This window comes from Dermacentor albipictus, chromosome 5, assembly GCF_038994185.2.
Source record: "Dermacentor albipictus isolate Rhodes 1998 colony chromosome 5, USDA_Dalb.pri_finalv2, whole genome shotgun sequence".
Lineage (NCBI taxonomy): Eukaryota > Metazoa > Arthropoda > Arachnida > Ixodida > Ixodidae > Dermacentor > Dermacentor albipictus.
This window is the reverse complement of record NC_091825.1, coordinates 153,372,620-153,399,260: the sequence shown is the minus strand read 5'-3', so window position 1 is coordinate 153,399,260 and position 26,641 is coordinate 153,372,620. Positions and strand designations below refer to the sequence as shown.

The window sequence follows — 26,641 nt, the reverse complement described above, 5'->3', positions numbered from 1 at the left end:
TATTCAAAAGTTAAGTGCTACTGCTTTTACTAAGTAAATAATTACACATCATTTTGTTTGTCTTGGCTGGTAAAATGGTAAGAAAGCGATAGAGATAAGTTTTCAACCTACTACGAACAAGTCACGTGGCCTAACCTGGGAGGGCGGGGAGGTTTGGGAGGTGCGTGTTCTGGAGGACGATGAGCATGTGATTATCTGGCTTTGCGTGCTTGAAACAAGCTCGGTGGTGTTATGTAGCTGGCGGCTGATACGTGTGTGCAGTTTACATGCAGAGCCTTAAAGCACCAGCTGCTGTTTTTTGTAACTGTGGTGCTCCGGCTGCTCGTACGTCAGCAGTTTCGGCTGTCTGACCCAAGTGTATCGGCTGTCGTCCCGGCGTGTTTCGCAGCATGAAGTTTCAGCCTTACGAAGCACGTTTAATACCGTCGGACCTTCGTCACGATGAGTGTATTCTACAAGTGGCGGACAGTCTCGATCACCTCAGCAAAGTCGCCAACACAATTCTGGACGGTTTGCAGGAACGGTTGAATGAATACAAGAACCGCCTCCAGAGCATTCAGAATCGTGCAGACTTGGCAAGAGCCAAGATTTCGGTCATACGTGGCAGCAGCAAAGCCACAAAGGTGAGCAATTGATGGGGCATTAATTGGTGGCTGTTTTGGACCTTTTTCCACTGGGTATCGAACACCTCGTCGAGTTTAAACAAACGCAGAACGTCAGAGTAGCTGCATCACACTCTGCTTCGAAAATTCGAAGCATCCCAGGCTGTACCTTCACGAGAATGCCAATTATAAGTGAATAAGCTTATCTGGTAATGCTGAAGTTTGTCTGTGAGCAGATTCTTCTGCAGGGCTCTGAAAATATATTCTGTAGCATTATTTATTATAGCTTTTCACAAGCCCATCGTCTCAAAAGAGGCAAAGGAAACTTCGTCTTTAAAAAAAGTTATACTTTTGTATTTGTGTCCTACCACTAGTGCTGGCAAATGCAACTGTACATTGATATGCCATTGTACTGGTAATAAACTATATGTCGCCATATGTCTTGATGCAGTTATTTATCCACTTTGTGCAGTTATTGTGGCGATATTCCTTCTCCCTATCTAACACGTGAAGCTTGAGCATGATTGTGCAGTCTTCTTGTAGCGCTGTACTCTGTCAGTGTTCATGTTCCCATTGTATTTGTCAGGTTTTCTCCAGTTACAAGTATCCTGCAAGTGATCCAGAACCTGCCCAAGAGCTGCTGGCCTCTTTGCCAGCCGTGCCACTCCAGCCGACTTACTGTCGAGTGCGAAGTCAACACTTGGCCCCCGATGAGCGACTTCTCAAGGAGAAATTGCAGTTCTTCAACGTCCGTCCACCTGCCAAGGCTAACTCTACTGCCATGAAGCCTGTCTGGCAGGATGAGGAAGGCCTTGGCAGGTTGCCAGAAAGCACAGAGAGCATTGGGAGCTTGCTTTTGTTCAACACTGGGGAAAACCCGTAAGGAATCTGCACTATAGTAGTTGCCATTTGTGCTGCTTTGCACAGGAATGGCATGAGCAGTGTGGCTTGGTATTTTCTTACAGAACTACTTACGCGCATATTCAAAGTTGTGAAAACTACCACAAACTTTTCAAATGTAATGCGATCACATTTAGCAAGTATAGATGTTAGGAAACACATTCAAACTCTATACTAAAGTTGTCTAGCAATGCCAGACTGAGCGTCATTGACATTATCATGACATCATGGCGAGGAGCTAAATTTGCTGACATCGTGTAGCAGTAAGGCTAGGTATGAAGATGTTGCTCTTAAGATTGCTGCACACATTTCTTAATGCTACGCTCGCGTGGGGCAGCTGCTACGATCACAGAAATGAAGCAAACCAGTGTATTATGATGTCATGATGCATTCACTTCCTGGGTACTGAAAGCAAAAGTGTTTCACAGAAGCAGGTATTGTAGTAAATCGTTCAGAGTGCTCTGGTACTAACTAGTATTTTTCTGTAGTTTGGAGGAATCGGATGTTCATTTAACATATAAAAAGAAATATGTCAGAAATGTCATGTCAGTACTCGTTTACTGCTCTTGATAGACTGCAAAAGCTACTTGACTGAAATTTGTAAATAACAACAAAGAATGACAATCAGAGTTCACAATTTTCTGGTACGTGAAGTCCTGATGCAGAGCCCTGTCCTAGATGCATTTCTTGAGTTAAGTGTTTTGATACTGGAAAGAAGGAATGTTTCATGCTTACATTGCATGTTACGCTTCTTTATAATGCATGTGCCATTCAACATTTGCACGAGGTGATGAAGCAGCAGAAGCAAAACATAGAAACAGTATAGGTCAGATGTGTTGCAAACAAGTTGACTTGCAGAAGCAGAGAATTCCTTCTGTTGGCTTTGTATTGATGTCATGGTGACTTTCTGCACACATTTAAGTGAATCTGTCAATTTTGCAAAGTTGCTATATCTTACACTATCTTACAGCCACATGTGTATAATGCGTGGCCTCACCCCAATCTGGTAAACAGTGTTACAAGTGGGAGATAGTACCAAGGCTGTTATCATTGTGCTGGTGCCTGTTAATTATTACGGCAAAAACTGTTACCACATATGCTCCCATTTGCAAACAGCAAATAATGTTAATTGAGTAAAAAGAAGCATTCTATACTCTCGCCTGAGAGTTATTAATTGCTGTGTAGCATGCCCATTCTATACAACCACACATAAAAGCAACATCAAAAACTAGCGTCGTGCTAATATACTTCTATGTAGGAAAAAACTGCCATCAGCATGACCATAGCAAGATACTTCTAAGCGACCAATGCTGGTGTGGAGCATTGAAATAGGTTTCGTTGTAGCATTCTGTTAGTCATGTTAATAGCAACTTTTCTACACGTGAGGTTTCCTCCACCTTGTGGAGGAAACATAGCAGTTCCTCAAATAATGCACAGTGTTTAGCTGATGATTGTGCCTGTGTACTCCCCTGCTTTTAATTTATGAAGTGAGTGAGCAAACAGTTGCATTTGACTTTCCTGTACTTCATAGCTTACAGCAGTGCAGTGGCCAACTCGTGTTGAACCAGTCTGGCATGAGCCCTGCATTACCTCCTTCACAAGTACAGGGAAATTTTTGAACTCATCTTGGATGAAGCCTGTCTGTGCTTTATAAAATGAATGGCGATGTCTATATCCTGCCATGTTGCGCTTCCTGAATGGCCAGGTGAATTGAATTGAGTTTACATTAAGATAAAGACAACTGCCATAAATTGAAGTACACCTGCCATAAGACAATTCGAACAATGATGACGTATCTATAGCAGCTTAACTTTAACAACACAGGCATTGAGGAGTAAACTTAAAGAGCTTTTGAAGGAAGGCACATTAAGCTAAAATATTTAAGTCACTCCAAACAAGTCTCCAACACCTTCTGCAACAGAAACAAAGGCAGGTTTGCGTTAATTATGCCAGTGAGTGTGTTTATCATTGGAGCAGTCTATACTAAAGTACTCTGTACACTTCCTTTAGCTGAAATGTAGGCAGGAAATAACAGTATCAAGAAAGTGAGGTTGGGAAATGATAAATTATCACATATCCGTTGTGGTTGCTTAGTGGCTTTGGCGTTACACTGCTAAGCACAAGGTCGAGGGATCTAATCCTGGCTACAGCGGCTGCATTTCCATGGGGGTGAAATGCAAAAATGCCTTTGTTCTGTGCATTGGCTGCACATTAAAGAACCCCAGGTGGTCGGAATTAATACGAAGTTCTCCGCAATGGTGTGTCATAATCAGATCATAGTTTTGGCACGTAAAACCACAGAATATTTTTTTATTGTTTCATTTGATATGGGCTTAGGAATCGAGTGCTATTACTTAAATGTGTTTTCTGTGCTTCTACAACCATGCCAAAGACCATGGATGTCACACTTATGTCTCCAGGTACACAAGGTATGTACAGCAAGACCCCTTGGGTGGAGCCAAGCGAACAGCAACTCGGACAGAAGAGGCACCCACAGGGCCAGGGCTCCTTGGGGCAGCTCCAGCTTCCATGAGCGGCACAGGACAACGTGGGGTACCACAGGAGGGCTTCCTGTACAGCCCAGGCATGGGCCAGGTGCCACAAATGGATGCACCAGCTGCCCTTCCTCATTTGCCAGGTGAGGGTGTTGGGGATGTCCATGCTTTGCCGTGCCCTGTCGCAGTAGATCAAGAACCCTCCAAATGATCAGGCTTAGCTACCAGTGCATTCTCTGTAAGTAGTGTACATGCATGACATCATAAATGCCACCAATAGCTATCCAGAGCCTATCCAGACCTATCCAGGCCTATCCAGAGCCTGTTTGTGCACATTGTTGCCTTGGTGTTCAAATGCCATTGTGTGTCATTGGTTTCTCCTATTTCAAAAACTTCAATCTGGATAATTTTATGCAGTGGAGCTAGCTCTTCTTTTGCTAAGCATTTCAGCTTGCAAACAAATTATTCTACTTCTGTGACAGCAGGCAGCGACAACTGCAGTTTGAGAGAACCATGGCCTCCGAGATCAGATTTTGCAGGCAACTTCAACAGAGTGTTAGAAGTTTGAAAGTGGTAGATAAAAGTGAGATACCTGTGCTTCGCTTCCTGGCACATTGTACTATGGCATGCCCTGCCACAAACATAGCCGCTCCTTCATTCTGTATGCCATGGGTTCGCATTGCTTGGTGTAAATGGAAGTTCTTTGGTGCAGTTTAGATATCACTAGTTGACCTGCAGTTACCCTCCGGCAACACTAAACTCCAGTGACCCATGATGCTATGAAAACATCTAAAAAAAATTACGCAGAGTCCATACCTGATGTCTGTCCATGTACGCAAAGCTTTTTTAGATTTGGAGAACAATCCATTGAAACACAACACATGGTATGAACAAAGTGCAGCACTCTTTATTTACAGATTACAGTACTGTGGTGCCACAGTAAGATGAGAGATGTGCTGCGAATTCCCTCAGCCACCATGGTGACCTTTGCTGAGCAAAATTAAGTTTCCTTCAGCATTAAACAAGAACGACATGCTTGACCTTGCATAAATGCGCAACAAACGATAAGAGATGCACAGAGAATTTCAGTGACGAACACGCTTCCTAACTCTGCTAGAAACTAGAAACTCAGCTAGGATCATCAGGTAAAGGTCAACCATATGAAACCAACAGATAATGAAGCCAAGAAAAGCATAGGAGAAATTCTCTTCTTTTTTTTTTTAATTGAGGTGTAGAAATGAAAAGGGGAATGAAAGTGTATGGAAGAAAGCAAGTTGGCTGCTGGTAGGAGCTGAACCCACTTGTGAGTACAGCTAGTTGTCTTTTTGTCCACTTTCATTTTCCTGTACGTTATCATTTCTACACTTCAATTAAAAAAAAAAACATGAGCCATTTCACTCTGTGAAGGTGCATAACCAGTGAAGCTGTTGAAAACCACCATTACAACTGCTGAGGGTGGTATGCAATGCTTTATGGCTTTAGAGTAGTGGTAGTAGTGCTATGTCATAGTAATGGTGGGAATGAGAGTAATCATAACTTTGACAGCAAACCGCGGCCCATAGCGGTGCTGCAAGAACATTCAAAACAGTTGATAAGCTGGTTATTTTATATACGAAGGGCTAGGGTCATCGCACCCCATGTTGAAAGCTGGAGTTGCCGGTGCAGCTTGTGCAACAGTAATCTTTACTAGGAAAAGCTTGCGGGGAGCACTATGTGCTTCACATTGCTATCACGAGCTCCTTGTCATCAGTTATGTGGTTCGGATTTTTTATTTTTTTTTACCTTGTTCTTTATAGAAACGTAAGCTGTTTGTATGTTGTATGCGTGATTTTTTGTTTCTGTACCCTCCTTTCTGAAGAGTAGGCAGGTGTTGTGCCCCTTCCAGTGGCAGTTGCCAGCCTGTTCCTCGCTTCCTCTTTCCTGTCAAGTGTATACAGTAAACTCTAAGTTCTATGAATGTCAGTTTATTGAATATTTCAGAATAACAAACTTTTAGAATATCTTCAGCGGTTTTCCTATGCATTCTATGCAAAAATCTTTCAGTTAAACAAATTTCTGAATAGCGAATGTTTCAGTTGAATGAACCTGAGGCTCATGGTGGATAGTAACACCGGCTACAATTAGAAACTGCTGGCATCAATCAGGCATTTCCCCCCTGTGTGGTGAAAGCGAGCAGGAGGAACAGTGCAACGAGGTGGTCGACCCTGCGGTGCGGAGAGGTCTGTCACCAGCTGGATATTGACAGCAACATTTTATTTGAAGACTATGTGCAGGGACAGGGAGCTCATTACCTGTGCTGAACTAATAGATCTGGAAATTTTTTCCAATGTTCATCCTGAAGAAGAGTGCAACGAGGGAGATGCAATGGTAGAAGCAGATTCACATACTGTAATTTTAGCCGAGGATGTAGGATGCCTTGAAAAGTTGCGGGACTTCGTCTCTCAGCAACAGTGTGTGCCAGAGGAAGGGCACAAAAACATAGACTCTCTGAACAGCTGTGTTACTTCTTTTGCTTGAAGAGCACGAGTGCAAATGAAAATTTCAGTTTTTTTTTCCATATGAAATAGGCAGCAATGTAACTTATGCGTTTCGTATATGGTGATGTACATAACTCCATAAATTGCATTTCGCACGTTTGACTCGTCTGCTGTGCCCTATGCTGTTCCATATTCTAGTGAATATTCAGTTTAGTGAACGTTCAGTTAAGTGAACTATTTCCTTGGGTTCCTTGAAGCTCACTCGAGTTCAGTGCATATGTTTTCGAAACAAAACAAAGAATGTGTGCGCCATTCGCTGCACTTTGCCGAGTGCTTGTAGCACTGCCTTACGGGGGTATGAGCCATTGATAATGACAGTTTTCGAAATGCTGTTCTGTGTGTTGTATGTGTGATTCTGAAGAATGTAAGCACTGTTCACTTCCTATTGCTGAGTGCTTGTAGCCTCTGCCTTACGGGGCTATGAGCGATTACAATGCTTGCATGCTTGCAGGGGTATGGGCCATTGGTGGTGATAGTTTTTGTTTATGGCAAACAAAAATACACGGAACCCTAGCCATATACAGCTTTGCTGTAAAACAGATAATTTCACTTATGTTTTCCTTGGCTTAACATGGTTGTGACTAATATATGTGTCCTACGTAACTTGTGCCAAAATTTAAAAATATGCAAGTGCCACATAACTGGACAGAACCAAGGTTAACCTGGGTTAACTAAGGGCAAGTCAGACTATTTTTATATTTTGCCTAATTACATTATTAGCTAGTACTAATTAATTAACTTCTCAAATATTATATTCAGAGCAAATGTGTCAATGTGTCCTGAAAATTTTCCGATTTCATCACGAAGCACCCTTGTAATCCAATGTTGTTAGACAGACAGCCTGCCTGGATCCCAGAAATGACATTTGAGCGAGTTCATGTAACCTCATCTTAAGTAGGTAACAGCTTTCATTTTTGTCAGTGTCTTTTGCACTGTTGCTTAAGATGTATGCGACTAAGGGGCTCATAGGTCTTGGCAGGTGCCGAAGAAAGCAGGCTGGGACACGTCATCATTGTGGCAGGTTTCAGTTTAATCCATAAGGCATTGGCTGGTACTAGCATGTCAAGCTGAGCACTGGTTTAGGTTGAAATGTGAGCATGGTGTGAACGTGTTGATGCTATTTGAATGGCTGCCACCACTACACACTCGAAATAAACTGGGGCGAACTTCTGAAGTTCAAGTTCATAAACCTCCTGCACTTGTCATCGTAAGGAGTATACACAAACCATAGACAGCAGTTGAATTCAGCAGTATGCATTCACTGCGCATTTCCTTGAGCACACATGTGAACAGAATTTATAGGAATTGCCAAGTTGGTACAGTAATTTCAGTCAGAATATCTGCTTGTCAAGTAAAAAAAAATGTTGACCCTTTTCACTTGCAGTATGGTAGGCGAATGTTACTAAGGCAGGCAATGTAAGGAGTGGGTCACAATAAAGTACGTCAGTGGGTTTGAATGTATAAGGGTTGTAATACTGACATGCTGTTTGTAAGTAAACAAAAAATTTATTTTAAAAATATCTGAACTATCAAACTGACTCTAACTTCATAGTTATCTGATGTGATGGCTTAGTGGCTATGGCGTTGCGCTGCTACGCATGGGAGGCCACAAGATCAAATCGCGGCCTCAGCGGCTGCATTCCGCACAGGGAAATATGCAAAACCGCTCATGTACCATGCGTTGGATGCACATTAAAAAACCCCAGATGGTCAAAATGATTCTGGAGTCCACCACTATGTGCCCCATAATCAGTTTGTGGTTTCGGCCTGTAATACCCCCTTTCTTTTTAACCTCTTACTTAACAAAATAAACTAACAAAAGGGCTTTTATTCTTTAGTTTGCACTGTTTTGGTAGAAACACTGTTGATTTTAAGTATATGTGACATGGGCTCTATATTCACTAATTTGATGTATAATTATTTTGATGATACTAATAACTAATACCCTAATAAAATTGCAACATTAATCATGTGTGGCTTATTGTATTGACTTTAGCAACTATACTTTCACATAGTCTGTACGTGTCTACCTCAAAACCCTGGATTGAAACCACACTTGTCAGCTTTGTTTAGCGATGTGTTTACCGTTTGTACTTACCGATCTTGTTTAACAAGATTAAAAAAGCATTGTCATGTATGATGTCAATTTAGCCTACTATTGGAAAAGTGAGGTTCTTGATCTAAAATTGCCCCCTATCGTATAAGCAGAAACAAAGCAATCTCACAGCTGCTTGCTATGTTTTGTTTAGGAAACTGCCTAGACTAACCCAGTTAGTATTTTTGACAGGGTAACAAGGCAGATATCAGCACGAAATGCTTTATGAAATGACCAGATGTGATGTATGTAGTCGTTAGGTCTAGATGTAGATGTGTTGTAGATGTGGGGGCTGTACAAGGTGCTGATTCAACAGCCAATGTGATGTGTGGAACCCGAAATACATGCTGATGCCCATTTTGTTTATGGTGAAGTTCAGCCACCTCATCAAGCTTAGTTGTTTGTTCCAGTACAAAAGCTTTTGCAGTGCATTAGGCAAAGGTGGAGACAGTAGCACACATACACACTGTCCTTGTTTACTACACTGATGAACCATCCCGCCAAGATTAAGTTCTGTTCATCCCACGCTTGTGAGCTGTGCTTGTGTCTGAGCAGGTGTGAATGGGGAAGCAAGTGATACCTTCAACAAAGAGAGGGCTTGTCTAAACTGCAACTGAGCATAGTAACCATGTTTCTTTAAACTTCTTCTGCGAGAGGTACAAAGTGTAAATGCTGCCTCTACATTACTGAATAAAACCTGGCTGCATAACCATTTCTCGTGGTGTTACCACGAGGTTATGTGCTCTATTCATGGCCACCACAGATGCATCCTGGTGGGGATGAAATACAAAAACACTTGTGTGCTTAGATTCAGATGTATGTTAAACCCCAGGTGGTCAAAATTATTTCTCACTATGGCATCTCTCATAGCCTGTGTGTTGCTTTGTCACATTAAACCTCGCAGATTAATTTGAATGACATTGCTGACTAAAGATCTTGGTGATGGCACCTCCGCAGGCATAGCTGATGACCTGTCCTATTCAGAAGACTTGGGGCCGTCTATTGCACCATCGTGGCTTCCAGAACTGCCTGAAGTGCCGGCTGATAGCTTTGTGGATGTTCCACCACCCCTTCCTGAAGGGGATGCCACTGACCTACCTCCACTAGGTACCACTTCTGAGCCAGTGGTGGAGTGTCCACCTCCCCTGGAGGCAGATGAAGTGCCAGAGGTGCAATCTGAAGAGGCTGTGCCCAGTCAAGATGCCGCGAGTGTGCTAGAATCAAGTACTAGGCAAGTACTCCACATAGGGCTCTCTGGTGCAGTCAGGGTGTCTACCAACCAGGAAAACCGGGAATTCTCAGGGATTCTGAGTAATCTGGAAATACTCAGAGAAAACTCGGGGAATTTTTGCTTCTATCAGGAAAAATTAGCTGTAATTTTATTAAAAGGGAACAAAGGTCGCGGTAATGCTGGCTCGAGCAACAGAGAGGGATCGTAACGAATCGTCTTTGACGCCATGTCGTCGGCTGGAGGAGCTGCCAGCGTACAGTCAATGACTGACTTTCCGGACGCCAGATAATTCGGACGGCTTCGTGGAACCACTAAATACTCCTTAGATTCGATGTATAAAAATGTCTGAAATTTCGGTCGCAATAACCCTTCGGCGCTTTCGCATGCGAATCTACTGATCTACCACCGTGGCAAACGCTAGGCCTAGCTGCTTTGTTCGGCGCCGTGTTATTCATTGAAAGGATTCGCCGCTGTCAGCAATGGCACCGACTCCGACTTTGCGGTCCTCGCAGTTGGCTTCAAAGCTTGGAAAGCACGACGCGTTGCATAGCATAATGCGGGTTCCCAAAAGTCAGCTTCGCCTGTATACTGCCATGTTACGCGGTGAAGCATACGCTAAAGTATTGCGGTGAAGCATAATAAGCGTGGGAAGGGGCAACTGTCACGGAACACAGTATGTATTCCTTAATTATACACGCGTCCATCCACAATCTCCTGCCAGAGTACGAGCACTGACTTGCGTAATAAGTGTACTGGCAGGCCTTTTCGGATGTGCCTGCGACGATTTGAGAGGGCAGTAAAAGACATGCATTCATTTTTTCGAACTGCTCCATTTTTCGGAGGTTTTTGCGGCACCAAGGAAGGCCAAAAAAACGGATGTTGACTATACAGCCGACCAAGAGGATGCTTCAAATAGTCCGTGGTGCGAACGCATGGTGGAAGAAGGACGAGAACAGAAAGGACCTACGCATTGAGGAATTAACAGGAAAGAACCGTGCCGCTGCTTCTTCCAAGGAGCTTGAGCTCAAAAAACAGTGTTGGCTGACGCCGAGGTGTAGGTGTCCCTCATCCAAACCAAAATAAACTCTTTAAAGTAGTGAAACGCAACACTGAAACATTGTGCGCGTGCTGCGAGTATGTTGGGACAGTTCAGGTTGACATACCAGCTGTTGAGACAGAATCTCGCTTGCAACAATGTTCGGGCCTCATACCAATGAGCTTGCTATCAGTTAATAGAAATAGCTCATATCTCCTTCAGTCACAGCATCCACATTTGTGTACGCGACCTATTTTTCGTATTTCTGTGCAGTGGTAGCAAGGAATAGAGCACAGACATTAAGCTTAGGGTAAATTGCTCATTCTGATAACCTAATTTACTTCGATTCTACTTCCGAGTGATATGTATTGTTACGGAGTACTGCTTTAGTGAAGGCACTACCATGTTTTATGTGACGTTTGACGTGTGGCATGCCGGTAGCAACCTTGAAATATATTTTTTCTTTCTCGAATTCGAGCGGGGGATTTAATACTTTTTATGAAGAAATATAGCATGGCTAACTTTATAATAATCAAATATTTAATTACTCTAATTCTGATGACTCATCATAAAATGCTCAGAGTCATTCTGCCTCCTTAATTTGTTTTCAGTGAAGTCTCAAGCACCATCTATGCTTCATATATGTATCAACAGTCGATCATAATTCATGCCTGAATGGTATACTTGAAAATACCTGTTTCTATGTGCATCTCATCTTATTTATATTTGAGAATGTTTGATCAGATTTGCAATAAGCTTTACAATTTTTTTTCATAGATATTTTATTCGCTGTGCATTTTACTAACCCCTCCCTTCTGATTTCTTTTTGAATAATATAAACGCTGCTCCTTACTATTGAAACTGGATCGTCTTTTTTTTTAATTTTTAGCATGCTTACTAGAGAGTGACAACATCCGGTGACATGTCAGCCCATCTTGACAAAAAGTGAAGTTCTGTATTACTCGGGGAATTTTGCTAAGGCACTCGGGGAAAACCTTGAAAACTTGGGGAATTTGGAAATGTCAACTTGGTAGACACCCTGTGCAGGGGCATCAATAAAAAGGTAAGCAACGTTGCTGCCTCTTCCACATGTTATATGTGATGCTAGTCGGGCACAGAAATGCATAATCAATGCCAAGAGTTTACAGGATGTGAGTTTTACAGTAAAGCTATGTTTTTGCATGGTCTTGGCACCTGGAGTACGGCTAGACACTGCGTAATGTTCTCGTGATGAAACGTGGAGTGGACTCTGAAATCTTGCCTAACCTGCACGAAAATCCAGCAATATCATAAAATAAGTCTCATGAATTTCTTGTTAGTGCATACTTGCTAATAAAAAAACAGTGACTGCTGTTTTGAAGTCAAAATGATGCATTTCAACATAGCGCAACTCCAACAAAGCTTTAAAGACAGTTGCTAGCCACTTTGATGTCCCACCATCAACAATTCACTCTCGTCGTACCAAATATTGGTGTCTATCTTACTGGATAGCCACTATGGCACGGGCTGTTGTACCTCGGTGGCTGATGCAATGCTTTTAGGTTTCTAACCCTTTGAGTGCCAGGTGTATTGAGCATATCCAGCTGCTGTCTGCTGGAAGATTTTTCAAAATATACCAAATTCAATTTCTGTCTAAATAACACATTAGCAGGGTCTATATTCTTATGGTATGTATTGGCAGTATGTTGCTGAACCTTTTACAAAGTTTCTTGATGTGACTATTCATACAAAAAATTAATCATTAGGCAAATTAATTTCATTTATGATATGCCTCTTCATTGCTATCATAGTCACTCAAAAACATACCTTTGTTTGTATAGGAATTCTACAAGTCAGAGTTCACAAGAAGCTCCTGAACTTTTGCATCATTAAAAAACTGCAGGCTTCTTGCACCGGTCTCCTATGGCAAAAAAAAGAGAGATGCCAGCTTGGAGATAGACGTGAGCAACACTAACAGATACAGTCGAATGCTGTTAATTCGACCCTGGTGGAACTGAAAAAATTATGGAATTATCCACCGGGTCTAATCCAACAAAATTCAGAAATAACGCCGTAGCACACTACTGATTAATTTGGCTGTATTTTCCTGATTCTAACGCACACCCGAATCAAATGTGCACCCTCTTTCTTTGTGTCTAAAGTAAAAAAATCTAACCTAAAAATGACACTAACGCTCCTAAACAAAGTAGAAATCTAACCTGTGCCTGATTTTTTAGCAAAAAAAATGGCCAAGAGTTTAATGTCTTGCACAATGGCAGCCAGTTTTCTAATGTCAATGTTGCCGCAGTACATTCGTGTTATGCGGTAAAGCATACGAAAGCTGCAAAGGCTCTTTTTGGTATCGTGTCCAATTGCACCGCGCAGACAATTTTCGGCCCAATTTTCGTAGAAAACAGAAGAACTCGCATATTAGAATAGGGTAAGTAGCGTAAGCATACATTGTTAACTACGATTATTGCTTGAAAATTTTCCTGTGGTCAGCTGAAAATAAGTATTTTCGACTGGGGATGACGAGTTCAGTGCATTCGCTGTCTCGTAAGTTCCGCCAAGACAGGCACTCCCTAAATGGGTCACTATAGAGGTCAGGCGCATGCATTCTGGCTGGTCAATTTCGAATTAGCTGGCGAAGGCCAATTTTAGAATTGAAATAACTAAACTTTGGTCCCATAGAAATGCATGGGTACCAGCCAGGACCCTCGGGCGAGGACATCGGCCGGGATCGAATTACCCACCAAAAATAAATAAAAATAAATAAAAAATTAGCCAGAGTCAAATTAACAGAAGTCTACAGTACAAGTCAGGTTAGCTTTACCGCACCACCTGTCATACACTACAAACAAAAGCAGCCACACATTTCAGTCTAGTATATATGGCTATTTTCATTTGCAAATTTGGAGAAAGGCAAAGAGGGAGTGTAAATTGGCATGGCTTTACTTGGGCTCAGCAAGCTGTCTGCTGAGGCACCCAGACGAGTTGACTCAGGCATGGCACTCAAAGTATTCAAGCCCAACATAATTATGCTTGTAGGTGTCATATGTAGTTGTCTCTGCTGTTCACCATGTTGAGTGAATGCCAACTAGCCCAGCTTTGAACTTTTGGGGCCTTGTAGTTTTTTGCATCGAAGTGATTTCATCCCAAAGCTTTTGAGGAATTTATCATATGTGGGAAGTGGGTCATGGTGCCGATCTGATTGATGGCTCTCTGCCTTGCAGGTCAAGCAATGCAGAACCACATGCAGAGTTGTCGCTGCCTGTGACAGAAGATGGCAGTGCTCGCGCCAGCCTGCTGGAGTCTATTCGACAGGCCGGCGGCAAGGCAGGCCTCAAGAGTGTGCGTCGTCCACAGCAGCAACGCAAGCAGGTGGCGCAACCTTCCATGCCCTATGTTTGTATTATAGCGGTCTTCGTGAATGTGGCACTGAGTTGTTTGAGTGTTTTTTACTTTCCCCTTTTGTTTCTCACACAAAGCATGCATTGTGCAATATTCAGTGTGGTACTGGATATATAATTATTTTGTGGAGACACATAATCACCATACAAAGGAGAAAGAAAAATAGGTCAGTGATTGTCTTCTGATAAAGACTCCATGCTCACCACTGTGAAGAGGAGTAATGAATGAAGGGAATAAGAAAAGAAAAAGGCACAGAAAAATTATCACATCACACACGGTACAGGAGCATCACTACGGACGTTAGTCAGGTCAGCCCTGCGGTTGAAAATAATTGTAGAACAATGTTGATTTACTGTGGCTGGCCACAAAGCATCTAGAATGCAGAAAGCCAGATTCCCACACATGGTTCTTCGCAACTACATTCCCACATGTCTAGAATGCAAAGCAGTACAATGTAGTGGAACTGTGACAGCAGTATAAGATTAATGAGGGCACAACTTTTGTAGGAGTAATGCCCCATAATTGTATGTGTAAATACAGTATACTGTTGTGATGATGCAAAAGGCTTTCACCGATGATGCACAGATGATGCAAAAGGCTTTCCCTTTCTCTTAACTCGCAAAGCTTAAGCAATAAAATGCCAGTGTTTTTTAAATTAGCACTGTAATATTACAGCATCTGCAAGCCTACTTTGCCTTTTCAAAAAAGGCTGTGTGTGGTTCCGATGTCAGAGACTGGGCTGTGGCAGGCATCCGCCACTGCTTGTACCAAGAAGCGACATATGCACAAGACCCCCATGTGTAGCTTGCACAATTTGAAAGGCAGCAGGTGTACCCAAGTTGTGAAAAAGGTCTATAGGAATGTGCTGCCATGTAAACTTCTTAGAACAAGTTACTAACTAAAGCTGCGATTTTCTTTTATCATAACTAGAAAAAAAATTATCGAATTAAATTGTTCCTTGCCATCTATTGCTTTATTTTGCTTGTTACAATATAACATACCACAAAATTAAATACTATCTGCTTTGCCTTTTAGGCAAAGCTGGGAGTATTGGGAAACAATTTGCGACTCTTTCGCAATTGAATACATGTACAAGTGATGCACACTTGTAGATTTCCCTTCATTGGCACAGAAAGTAACCTTCATGTGTGTACTGCTGGGAAGCAATGTTGATGGCTTGTAATTTCGAGATTTTCACTCCAAACAGCAAGAACACTTCAATTATCTATGAACAGATGTTAATCTACCTGTGATGAAATACTAGGTCATAAAGCATCTGTGCACTGGCTAGATTTTCTTTTTCTGTGGACACAATTACCTATGCCTACACACCACAGGGGACTAAGTTTGTGTCTATTGTAATTCTATTGCACAGACTTCAGTTACAGTCAAACCTTATTATAAGAGTCTCACCCGACACATGTACCTCTATTATGTCCTATATTCCTTACTATAAAGCATATATTCATTGCACACTGATATCGGCAAGAAACAGTTTAGATTTAGTACTTTGTTATAGTACCTGATAGTTTCTTTTATCTGTATTTGGTATAGCGTTATTCGACTAATTGTTTGTTGTTGGTGGTCATATGCCCTGGTGTGTTCACCACCTTTGCCCGTTCCTCTTCTTTTAGGTCATTATTCAGTTGTAGTTGTAGCAACATTGACATCGAGGAAGATGAAGAGAATGGTGGCTGGCTAGGAACAGGCCGTTGCCTAGGAATTAAATCAAGCACGTGGCTCAGATCACATGCAGCCGATACAAGGGCCAGGTGATTTATCCGCCGAGGAATGACCGTCAGCTAGGGCCTTCTGCTCTAAAAATGTGCCCCTGTTTATTGCGGCTCATCATCATCACCGATTTTGCATGCCACATAGGAATGTAGCCGTATTTGCACACATTCTGTCTTTCCATTTGAAAGCATCATATAAGAGGTAAAATGGCTCGCATTGGCACAACCTTTAGACCATGCCATAACGTACCTGTTATTGGAAGTTGGAGTGATTTGTACAGTTAATCACAAAAGTTTATAAAACTACTTGTCCCATACAGCCTCGGAATGCAGCCTTGTATTCAGATTTTCAGCCTGTGCTATTTTGTGTGACCAACAGTGTGCAATTTTGCTGGCTATGGTCAGAAACTGCTTGGAAATTCAGCATTTTCTGAAATGCTGCACTGTAAGTATAAATACGCAGCCACACTGGTAAAAACTGATCGCATTGCCTTTGTTTGTAAATTGAAATGAAATACAGGTAGCTATAGAGATACTAATCATTATAATGTGTAATAATAAGTGAAAAAAGAAAGCTTGCAAAAAAGCACTTAGCTAGGTCAGTTTTGGAGAAATTAAGAAAATTTGCCACACTGTCTAAGAATATTGATTTCTTAGTGTCGGGGATATCGGCATAGCTACCACAAATAGTCGCTGTTAGGACTGCTAGTAGGCAGACTCTAAAGCAGGTGGGCTTCCACTGCATGGTCTTGTGTGGTTGTAAACTTGCACATTCTCACTCTTATCACCTGAATTTCTTTTCTTTTTTACCTAGAGAAAAACATCTGAATTGCTCTTGTATGTGGGGTTAAAGTATCCCACCGTTTACTACTGCAGGGTGAAATTCGTAAGCTTCTTATGAAAAACTGAACTGGGCATATAGTGCACTAGTGAAGAGAATGCTGAATGTTTTCTCACTGCATGTCCTTTGACATAGAAGGCAAACTGTTTCACATCTTATTGCTGCATATAAAAAAAGTTGGTATTGAAAAGACAGTGTCTGAAATGTGTACTTGGGAATAGATGCAGCTGTAAATGTTTCAAGGAGAGTTCAGCCTCCATTAGCAGCTGCATGTGCAGAGCTTTGTTTTCAAAGTGAAAGATGGCAATGTGACAGCATGTTTTTAATGGACAATTACATGTTATGTTAGAAACTACTTTTGTCTTTCTTAAGGGTCCCGTGCGGATTTAGGAGCTCAGAACTGGTTTATCGTAAATGTTCAACAACTAGCTAAATGAGCTTAACTGAAATTTCTCTTTGTAGGTGGCACCACCTGGTGGTGATCTCATGTCTGACCTGAAGAGCAAGCTGCAGCTGCGGCGCAGAGGTATCTCGGGTGAGACAGATCATACAAGCAGGCCCACAACTGAAGTCACATCGCCTTTGGACAGAGTGCTCGAGATGATCCCACCACCCAAGGTGGAGTCCGAGGAAGCCAGCACCACAGACACTGAATGGAATGACTCTGACTAAACAGCACTCCTGGGGCCGTATTCTGAAATGTTCACCTTCCGCGATAATAAACAAATCAATAAATAATCAATAAATAAATAATAATCATTCAATAAATCAAGCGACCGCTTACTCGTGACGTCAGCGTGTACTACCAACGCACATTGTCGCTCTCTCATGCTTCACATGGCATGAGAGAGCGCACCGTGCGAGCGCAGAGCAGCTCGGGTGTGTTGTTTTTGAGTGTAGTGGCCACAGTACGGGTTCTGCGCACCGACTATGGTTGGTTACGGCCACTTTAGGCAAAATAAATTGAATAGGGAAGTGTGAAATGTTTTACTCTGACAAATATCACTGCGAAACAATGCGTGTAAGATGCCACCAGAAAGGCTACTGTAAACTACCACCTATCTTATCTCTACTACACTCCACCACCAACCGAATGCCAAAAGTCATGTTCGTTTATTCAATATATGTCAAGAGCACCCATCGACAAATGACGTTAAAATGATGTAGGCCGGAACTACTAGATGGTGCTGATTATTTTCCGCTTTTGCTAAAACCGCCAATCAGGGCGTGCCGTTGGCAGAGGTGTGACCAAGGCGATAGTTTCGCGGAAGGCGAACGTTTCAGAATACGGGCCCTACTTTCACCATACCTACAGATATTGTACGACTTCTCTGGAAACATTCCAAAGGAGCACGCCAACCTTTTCCTTTATTTTTTTCCCTCCTTTCTTGTTGGGTTTAACAAATGAATTTGCATCAATCGGTGCTGTTATACTCTGGTTGTTTTCAGGAGTCTGCAGTAGTCACCTGAAAATATCCTAGACTGCCGCTGCTATTAAGAGAAGATTTAAAAGGGTGCACATTCGACTCTGGTAAAGCTGCTGGAAGATGTCATTTCGTAGAAAGATTACTATACTGAAGGTCAACGCATAAAGCTTGGCCTTGTTGGTTGCTTAAGTTGTGTGATCTAATTATAGCGGTAAAGATTAAACACATCTGTTTCATATTGTATTCAGTTTTTACTGCTGTAAGCATGTCTTGCAGCTAAGCTGGAGGAGCTGCTTGCTGTGTTGGGCTTGTGCAATTAACAAGTGAAATTGCAGATTCAGGAGCTCACAACTGGGATTTTTTGCAGGAGCCACATGGAACTTATCAAAACTGCTTTCGCTGATTAGTGTTAAACTTAAATTGCTGTTTGTGCTTTAAGTAAGCTGCTGGCAAATGCCATTCTGAGGAAGGACAACTGAGCTGTAGAAGCCAGTTCTGTCACTGCTGCTATAGTACTGAAAAATGTTAGGTTCAGTTAGAGTACACAGAACCATCTGGTGTAATTTTTTTCTTTTCTTCTAGAAATGTGACTTTCACTGCAGTAGTTGCTTAATAGTATAAATTGGATTGACCCTATTTTGCTGCCATGAGAAACTAAACATTGAGTGCGCAAGGGAAAAGCAAGCAAGTCTCGTATACTTTTCTATAAGTTTTGGTGGAAATTAGAAGTGCCTAGTGTATCACAACCAAAGCTGTCCTTGGTGTACAGCATGGTTTGGTCACTTTTCCAGTTGGGGGAATTTTTTTAGGTCTATTGTTTCATGTGCGTTTCGTACTGCCATTTGACTGAATTAAACTGCAGCCTTACATTCATGTCCTTTTGTCTTCATCAATACTCGGCAATCATTCTTAAATGTTACTGCACTATCCAGTAAGCAACACCACCGTAGGTGTAGAAATAAATTTTTGAAACCATATTCCATACAGAAAAATTTGTGGGGTCTCAAACATACTCTTGGATCAAAGGAACGACAACACAGTAGTGCAGGCAATTTAGTGCATTTATTGCACCTTGCATACGCCAATCCAGCCAGCCAAATTATTACCTTTAGAACATGCCGATGGGTGCACGACAAATCAAGGAAATCTGACCCACCGCGACCAGATAGCGAAGGAATATGTTCGCTCCCATGCTGGACACCAACACGTAATTGTTCATGTGTATTGTAACGAGAACGGTGGTGCATTCGAATGATTGTGTTTGTCCATTCCGGTGTCCTGCTCCTAAGCCTTCTACAGGATGGTCCTGCGAATGGCCTGTGAGCACGCAATACGTCCACGCAGCAAGTTGACCCCAAGCGAAATAGGAACAAGGTACTCCTTCTTTTACCCAAGAAACCCCACTGTTGGGTGGCATTAGCAGCGCAACACTCTCGCCACTTCTCATACTAGTTTGCAACCACACCAACGGCCCCCAGTGCTAAGCCAAATTACAGGAGGCACGAGCCATGCAGGGAAAACAATATTGGGGGATCCGTGAAAGTCGAGCATCCCACAAATTTTATGATGCTGAATTAAATATGAATTGAAAATTTTTTTTAAAGTTTTGAATACTTTACATATATTGAAATTATTTGTAGTGGCCATCTTCTTTTTCTGTGTTTCTCAAAGCAAGAAAAGTCCAACGATTACGATACTCCATGATGGAAAATTTGAGCATAGCTCAACACGTGCTTTCATTTCGTGATATATTGCACAGACTGGCAGTGACCGTCAGTGCCTTCGCAGAGGGAGGAGCAGTATGGGAATGCTGGCATGATGAGCGACATCGGAACCAGCTGTGAAAGAAGACAACGAATGCACGAGCAGTGGCACAAGTGCGGCTACGCCGAGGGACACTGACGGTTAACCCAGGAATGGGTGCCTAAGAGCTGTGCTCTAATATGTGTTAAAGTACGTCTAGTAATGCGAGTGCTAGTTTTTTCAAACTGTCATCGCACGGCTTTAAAAAAATATCTAGGCACATTAGGAATAAATAAAGGAAATACCTCCTACTATTAATAAAGGCATGGTAATTATAGGGCACTTAATGCCAGAAATGATTCTAACAATACCTTGTTAAGGGTGTTGCATTATTAGCAGCATCGAGATCATTTAAACATATGAACAGCTCATCAGTTTGTAGAAGAAACACAACTGCACATTTTAGAGTGCAGCTGTTGGGTGCCAGTTCCTGCACTCAGTGTCGGTGTAACGGAGTGAACAAACACAGCAAAAGGAGAAAGCGCCCACACCGAGCACAGCGTTTGAAAGCAGAGGAGGAGGATGCAGCGGAACCATGAAGTGTAAAGCTGAAGAGGAGGGTATGGCGAAAGCGTGACAAGAAAAATTATGCCGATCCCACGCACAGCGGGAAACTATGTAAGCGAAGCTTTCCATGCTGGATGCTTTGATTGATAATTAGCGGTGATATCGACAGCTAAAGCTTAATTTCTTCAACGTTTAGGCTAACACGAGAGTGGCGAGTTGATGTTAAACATTACCTTGTGTGTAACACTGCTGTTTGTCTGCATAGTACACAGAACACAAAGGGAGAGGTGTTTGCTTGAGGCATTGTTGGGCGCCATATTTTATAACCCCTGAGAGGGTTAAGCATTGTCATTGCCTCACATGGCACATCGCATTGTGGCAGAAGTATTAAACTTGAATTGGATTATGGGGCTGTACTTGCCAAAACCACACTCTGATCTCGAGGCAAGCCCTAGTGGCAGACTCCGGATTTTGACACCGTGACATTCTTTAACATGCCCAAAAATCTAAGTGCACGTGCATTTTCTATTTCGACTCCGTCAAAATGCGGCTGCTGCGATTGAGATCAAACCCACAATCTCTAGCAATGCCGTAGCCACAAAGCTAATGCGGCAGGAACAGAAGTGTTGATTTGACAGTCGACCGCTTCCGTAGTGTCTCCTGGACCCTGCGGTACATTTAATTAATGCAGCTCTGCTTCTGCATGCCCTGCATAAGTTGCTCGCTTGACATATTTGCATGGCGTTTCATTTTCAGAAATAGCAGCAATGTACGGTACTATACGTTGAGCTTAAGCTTACCTTGTTTCCCCGCAACCGTTGGCGTATAGTAGTGGGGTTGCGTTGCCTTCTCACCCCCCTCCCCCCCTCTTGTATGGGAACTGCCTTCTCCTCCCTTTCCTCCTCTGTACAATTCTATCTGCGTCCCCTCTGGCCTCGCACATTAGTGGAAAGGGAAGCGCTACAGTTTGTACAATGATTCTGAGGGGAGTCGCGGATAATTGCAGGTGTCAAGGAGCTAATGTGGCGACGGCCAGAGAGCTCCAGAGGGCATTGTGCACATTCGACGCAGTGGTGTGAGAGCGAGTTTCTCCTGTCACCTTTCCTCTCATACTCTTACTTGCGCCTGTCATATATATACATGCTCTGAACCACCCCCGACCACGACAGCAGTAGCAGCAGTAGGAAAGCCGAAGGAATAGGCAAAGAAAGCTTCGCTCTAAAAGCGTAGTGCCATGCAAGACGGGCTCTGCGGCGACGGCTATATGAGATGGCACCAGAGTAGCGCGCTGTGGTCTGTTCACCGATGGCATGCGGCGAATGCGTCCACCGATGCCATATATGGAAACAAAGCTCTGCATGAGTATAGGTCTGTCTGTGATGGCTGCTGTGAATTGCACCCGCACATCGCCCACGTGCTGCCTCTCACGATCTCCCAATTAGCAAGGCAGTCTTAGCACGCTTGGCTCCGTTTGCAATGTGGCGCATGAGACAAAGTGTCTGTGCCAGACAATATATCGCGAAATGAACATACGTATAATATGTATCAAGCTCCGCTCGAATTTCGCATAAGGGAGTATTGTAATTGTCAGTGAATTTTTTTCATTTTCGTTCAAATGCCATTAAAGTTTCTTATATCCTTCACCTCCTACTAGCGCTGGAATATTTGCTGTTGGGTTTATATTAACTGGAGCATCATAACGTTCACTAATGTTCTTGGGCCTCTTTAAGCAGTTTGATTTTGCATGCAACACAAGCTGAATAACATGACCGAAAAAAATTATTTGTTGTATTTATAACTGTGTGAGCAAGCAAAGAACCACCTTTCACTTGGCAACTGGATGGAACACATTTTAAAAATGCCCTTGAACCACCTCTCAATCTTGATTCGCCTAGTTGTGTGGTTATACATGGCACGTGTAGTTAACAAGTGGGATGTTAAGATAGCTTTCTGTCTTTTCTAACAGTCGGCTCCTCTTTGCTATTTTTTGAAATGCCAGCCGACTGCCAGCTGATGTCAGATGGCATGGCTGCTTTGAGTAGAAATGGGCTTCAGGCATGGGTACCTCAAGCATTTTGATATTGCAGAGAGATGGAAGCAAAAATGTAAATAACAGGAAAGAGTGAAAAGACTGAAGAAAGCAGGAGGGAAGAAACAGCCAAGTGTAGTGATTTGAGCTGCAGTTGCCGACACACAGCTCAACTGCAGGCATATTTCTAAATGTTATGGTTGGATTAACAAAAACATACCTTGCACAGCGTTATGTAAAGCCAAAGATGAGTGATTATTTCAAAGGGACCTTCGCTGCTCGAATAGCATGGAGAACCTTACAGCACTGAAAAGTGGGTGCAGTGATTTTATTTTGTACTAGTGGTGAGGCTTTGCACAGTATGCAAGAACTGATATTTTTATTAACACACGATTCTATGTGCAGATTTGTACGCATTTTAGTAGGGAACTGAACGTTTCTGCAACATTATTTTGCAGAAGTGAAGGTCAGCTACATTCAAACAGGCAAATGCTCACTTTTTTCTTTTGCAGGTAAAGCAGCTTTTGCATAGTATCTTAGCATGTTATAAATGGAATGCTTACATACATACATGAAACTTAAGACAACACAGTCATCTCTCTGTAACATCAGTAAGAGAGAATATGTGACTCGTCAAGAATGTTGCTATCATGATGGTCAGTGTGCTTCCGCAAGAGTCTGTCTTCATCTGCATGCAATATTATGTTTAAAATATTTTAGCCTTAAAAATCGATCCTAAAAGGCCCAGTATCATCGCTAAGGAGCCCTTCAGTATTTGAGGAGTGCTGCTGGTTGCAGGTAGACATAACCTTCAAAAGACCTGCAGGCAAAGGCGTGTCTGAAATTTTTAAAATTTAGTTGATGGAGGATGACAACAGAATTTATTGTAGAGTGTAATTAAGTTGTTAGAATGTGCCTACAAGATATGCTGTCTTCATAACTGCTAGCAATGGCTTAACCTTAGCACCTCCTTTAAAGTACGTCTTGTGCTACGAGCTGAAACCATCTGACTGCACCACTTAACATGAAATGCATGACAAGACACTGTCAGAACTCTTAGGCTAGTTGTTGAGCAAGATTTTCATCTGTGAAGTATAAATACTGCCTTATCTTGCCATTGAAGCAGTAAAGACTTTAGTTGGACCACTAAAGAACATGGTGAACATTACACAACGCCATAATTTCACATTCAATTTCCTCACTGCTAATATTTTCGTAGTGGTACTGTTTTGAATATGCAAGCCTGATGATGGAATGTTGAACAAAGAAATTAGTAGGTTGTGTCTTTTCACATAACCACCCTGTCTGAAGCTGTCTAGCCCTGCTTTTCTACACAGTGAAATAATTTTATTTCACAGGGAACTTTTAGTATGATACCGATAATAATAATGTATTAAAGAATAATAATGTATTAAAAAGTGGGGTTTACTCATCAACCCTCGTCGTTGAACAGGAAGAACCCGTATTTAATATGGATTCACTGCCAGAGGGTATTTGTGAATGTGCAAAGGAAGCAAAGTAGTTCTGCAAATTGCAGCACACAATAAAGAAGCGTGAAAGTAAACCTGTTATACAACAAAATGATCACTGGTGGTGTTTGGTTAGTTGAGATAAGGAAAAGGGATTGGCATCCTAAGAAGTTTGCACCAAACTAACTTTTTAGGAAATATGTACTTAAACCAAAAATGCCATGGCTACTAAACATCACTGATCTCAGGGAATGAAAAAGCTAACTAGTTGCCTAGCATCTACTGATCTGAGCATGTTATCAGGTAGTTTCAGCCAACACAGCTTGGACTATTCCATGTGGAAGAGCCCATGTAGGTTCACTGATTACAACATCATGCAGCTACACAGTCTAAAGACTAACCCTTTCAGTGTCACTGACGTACCGTTACGTTTTCACGTTTCTGTCCCACCATGTCGCAGAAATCAGATGGCAATGAGAGGATCATACCAAAAGAGCATTTGTCATTATCCGTGTAATTTCTTCCTTTTTGCATAACCAAAAATAAACCATTGTGTTTGTTTTGCAATATCAAAGAAAAAAAGCCCTGATGCCGGAGGTGCGTCACCTCCCAAAAAACCAGACACTGAAAGGGTTATGAAGTTAACACACTTCGTTACACTTGCGCTACGTACGTCCACGTCCTGTCCTTCACTTAATATTGTCACTGTAAAACTAAGCACAATATAACCATGATAGTAAAGAAGTAGCTCAGTCTCGCACTAGTCTCCGAAGTTGCAGTGGTGGCTGTTGTAGCATGTCAAATGGCAGCTGGTGCTTGAATGAAACCAAACTCGTAGTAACTTGGGTTATCAAAACCACATTGGAAGTTTATTCCCTAGCTATATTTTTACTTCCACTATTCTACACTTGAAAGTGGGACACTTCAGCATAAATTTTCCATGGAGGAAGAAAAGCAAAACTTTTTTGGAGGTAGATGCAGTTGCCTAATCCACATTTCTAGAACTGCAAATATACATTAAGAAATTTAGTGTAATGTACTGCAATTTATTGTAATTTATTGCAAGCACTAGTCTACAGAGTCCAATAAAACTGTCCAAACAGGCTTAACCACACAAATTGCAACCTCAAAAATGATCATGCTTGTACTCAAGGAGAGATAGAAAGAAAACCTGGCCTTTCTGCTCTTGCAAGAAGGGAATGAGCTAAGACTTGCACACCAACAGCAAGAACAGCAGAGCTCAAACACCTTCCCTGCTTTGTACACATTAAACTTGTACAAAGAATGCCTGCAAAGCTCCGAATTTTATCTACATTAAATTTGGGCATGTTTTTCATAACAGTCACTATTACTGTTAAAGCCAACACAAATACACTAACTGGTATTTGAATGCGATAGCATATATTTGGCTGCCGGAGGGTGTTACTATGTTTGCCTGAAAAAGAAATTTCACGCAGCTAATGTTTCCATTATAGATTGACCCTTTCTTAATGTTGATGCTTCTCAGCAGGCATTGGATGTAAATCTTCTGCCTTAGTGAAAAACCCGCCAACGATAATTCAAATAAATGAAAACGAAATTGGCTCATTTGTGACAGCATGACAAAACAGGTAGTTTCAGGTTTACTTGAATCACCCTGCACTTAAAGAACCAGTCCATGTCAGTTCCATGCTTGTACAGACAGAGCCTTGCATGAAGTCTGTAAAACTGATGCATAAATGCTGAACTTGCCATTTAAGTTCATATTTAAGCAATTTGTACACACCTTTGAATGTAGGCGCGTGTTGAAATGTTGGACGTTGTTGCTGAACAGGCCAATTTCTTATGGACACTTCATTATTCCCAATATTCCTGCGTTAGTTTTAATGTTTCTATACCATCTGTGGCGTATATTACCTCTGAAGATTTTCTTAATTGCTGAATGTTTATCCAGTGAAGCATATTCTTTACATTCAGATTGCATCAAAGTATATTCAATGCTGCCATCTGAATGCAAAATTGCAGGTAGGGCACCTGGCAAACACATACCCAGGATTTTTTTTCAGGGGAGGGGGGGGGGGCAACCCCCAAGATTACTTTTCTAAGCGAATGAGGGGGGCGGGTGCTTTCACTAATACAAATGTTTATAATTCCCACCGTTCGGTACAAAGGCGCGTAAACCCGCAAGAGAAATGAAATAGTGTATATCACAAGTGCGCCTGTGATATACACATATCCTTTACTTGGCAAACCAGGAACCACATCAAATTTACTCGCACAGGGAACAAACACAGGAAGGACACAGCCAAGGACAAGTAAACAAACGAAAGTGTAAGATGAAGATTTCTAGGAGTTTTTCTAGTTAGCTCTGGAAGAATTATCGAGAAAGATATATTTTCGGAACAATCACAGTTCTTTTGTATCCCTCGTTTACTGCTCTACCAAGATAGGTGCCAAACCGACTCAAAGTTATTTGGGAAGGCTGTGAAACGTAAATCGTTGAAAAGATATTAGTGAGGCCTTTCCAGCGGCAGCACCTTGAGATTTCGAAAGAAACATTGAAATAA

General features: G+C 42.1%; 1 protein-coding gene across 1 annotated transcript; it reads left to right on the top strand.

Annotated features, from left to right (window-relative positions):
- The first annotated feature begins 139 nt into the window (after positions 1-139).
- Positions 140-19,160, top strand: LOC135902346 (WASH complex subunit 1-like). The gene is made up of 6 exons (XM_065432346.2): positions 140-623; positions 1,189-1,481; positions 3,923-4,140; positions 9,587-9,860; positions 14,109-14,256; positions 17,323-19,160. The coding sequence occupies exons 1-6, from the start codon at positions 390-392 to the stop codon at positions 17,530-17,532; spliced, it is 1,377 nt and encodes a 458-aa protein (XP_065288418.1). The 5' UTR covers positions 140-389; the 3' UTR covers positions 17,533-19,160.
- The last annotated feature ends 7,481 nt before the right edge of the window (positions 19,161-26,641 follow it).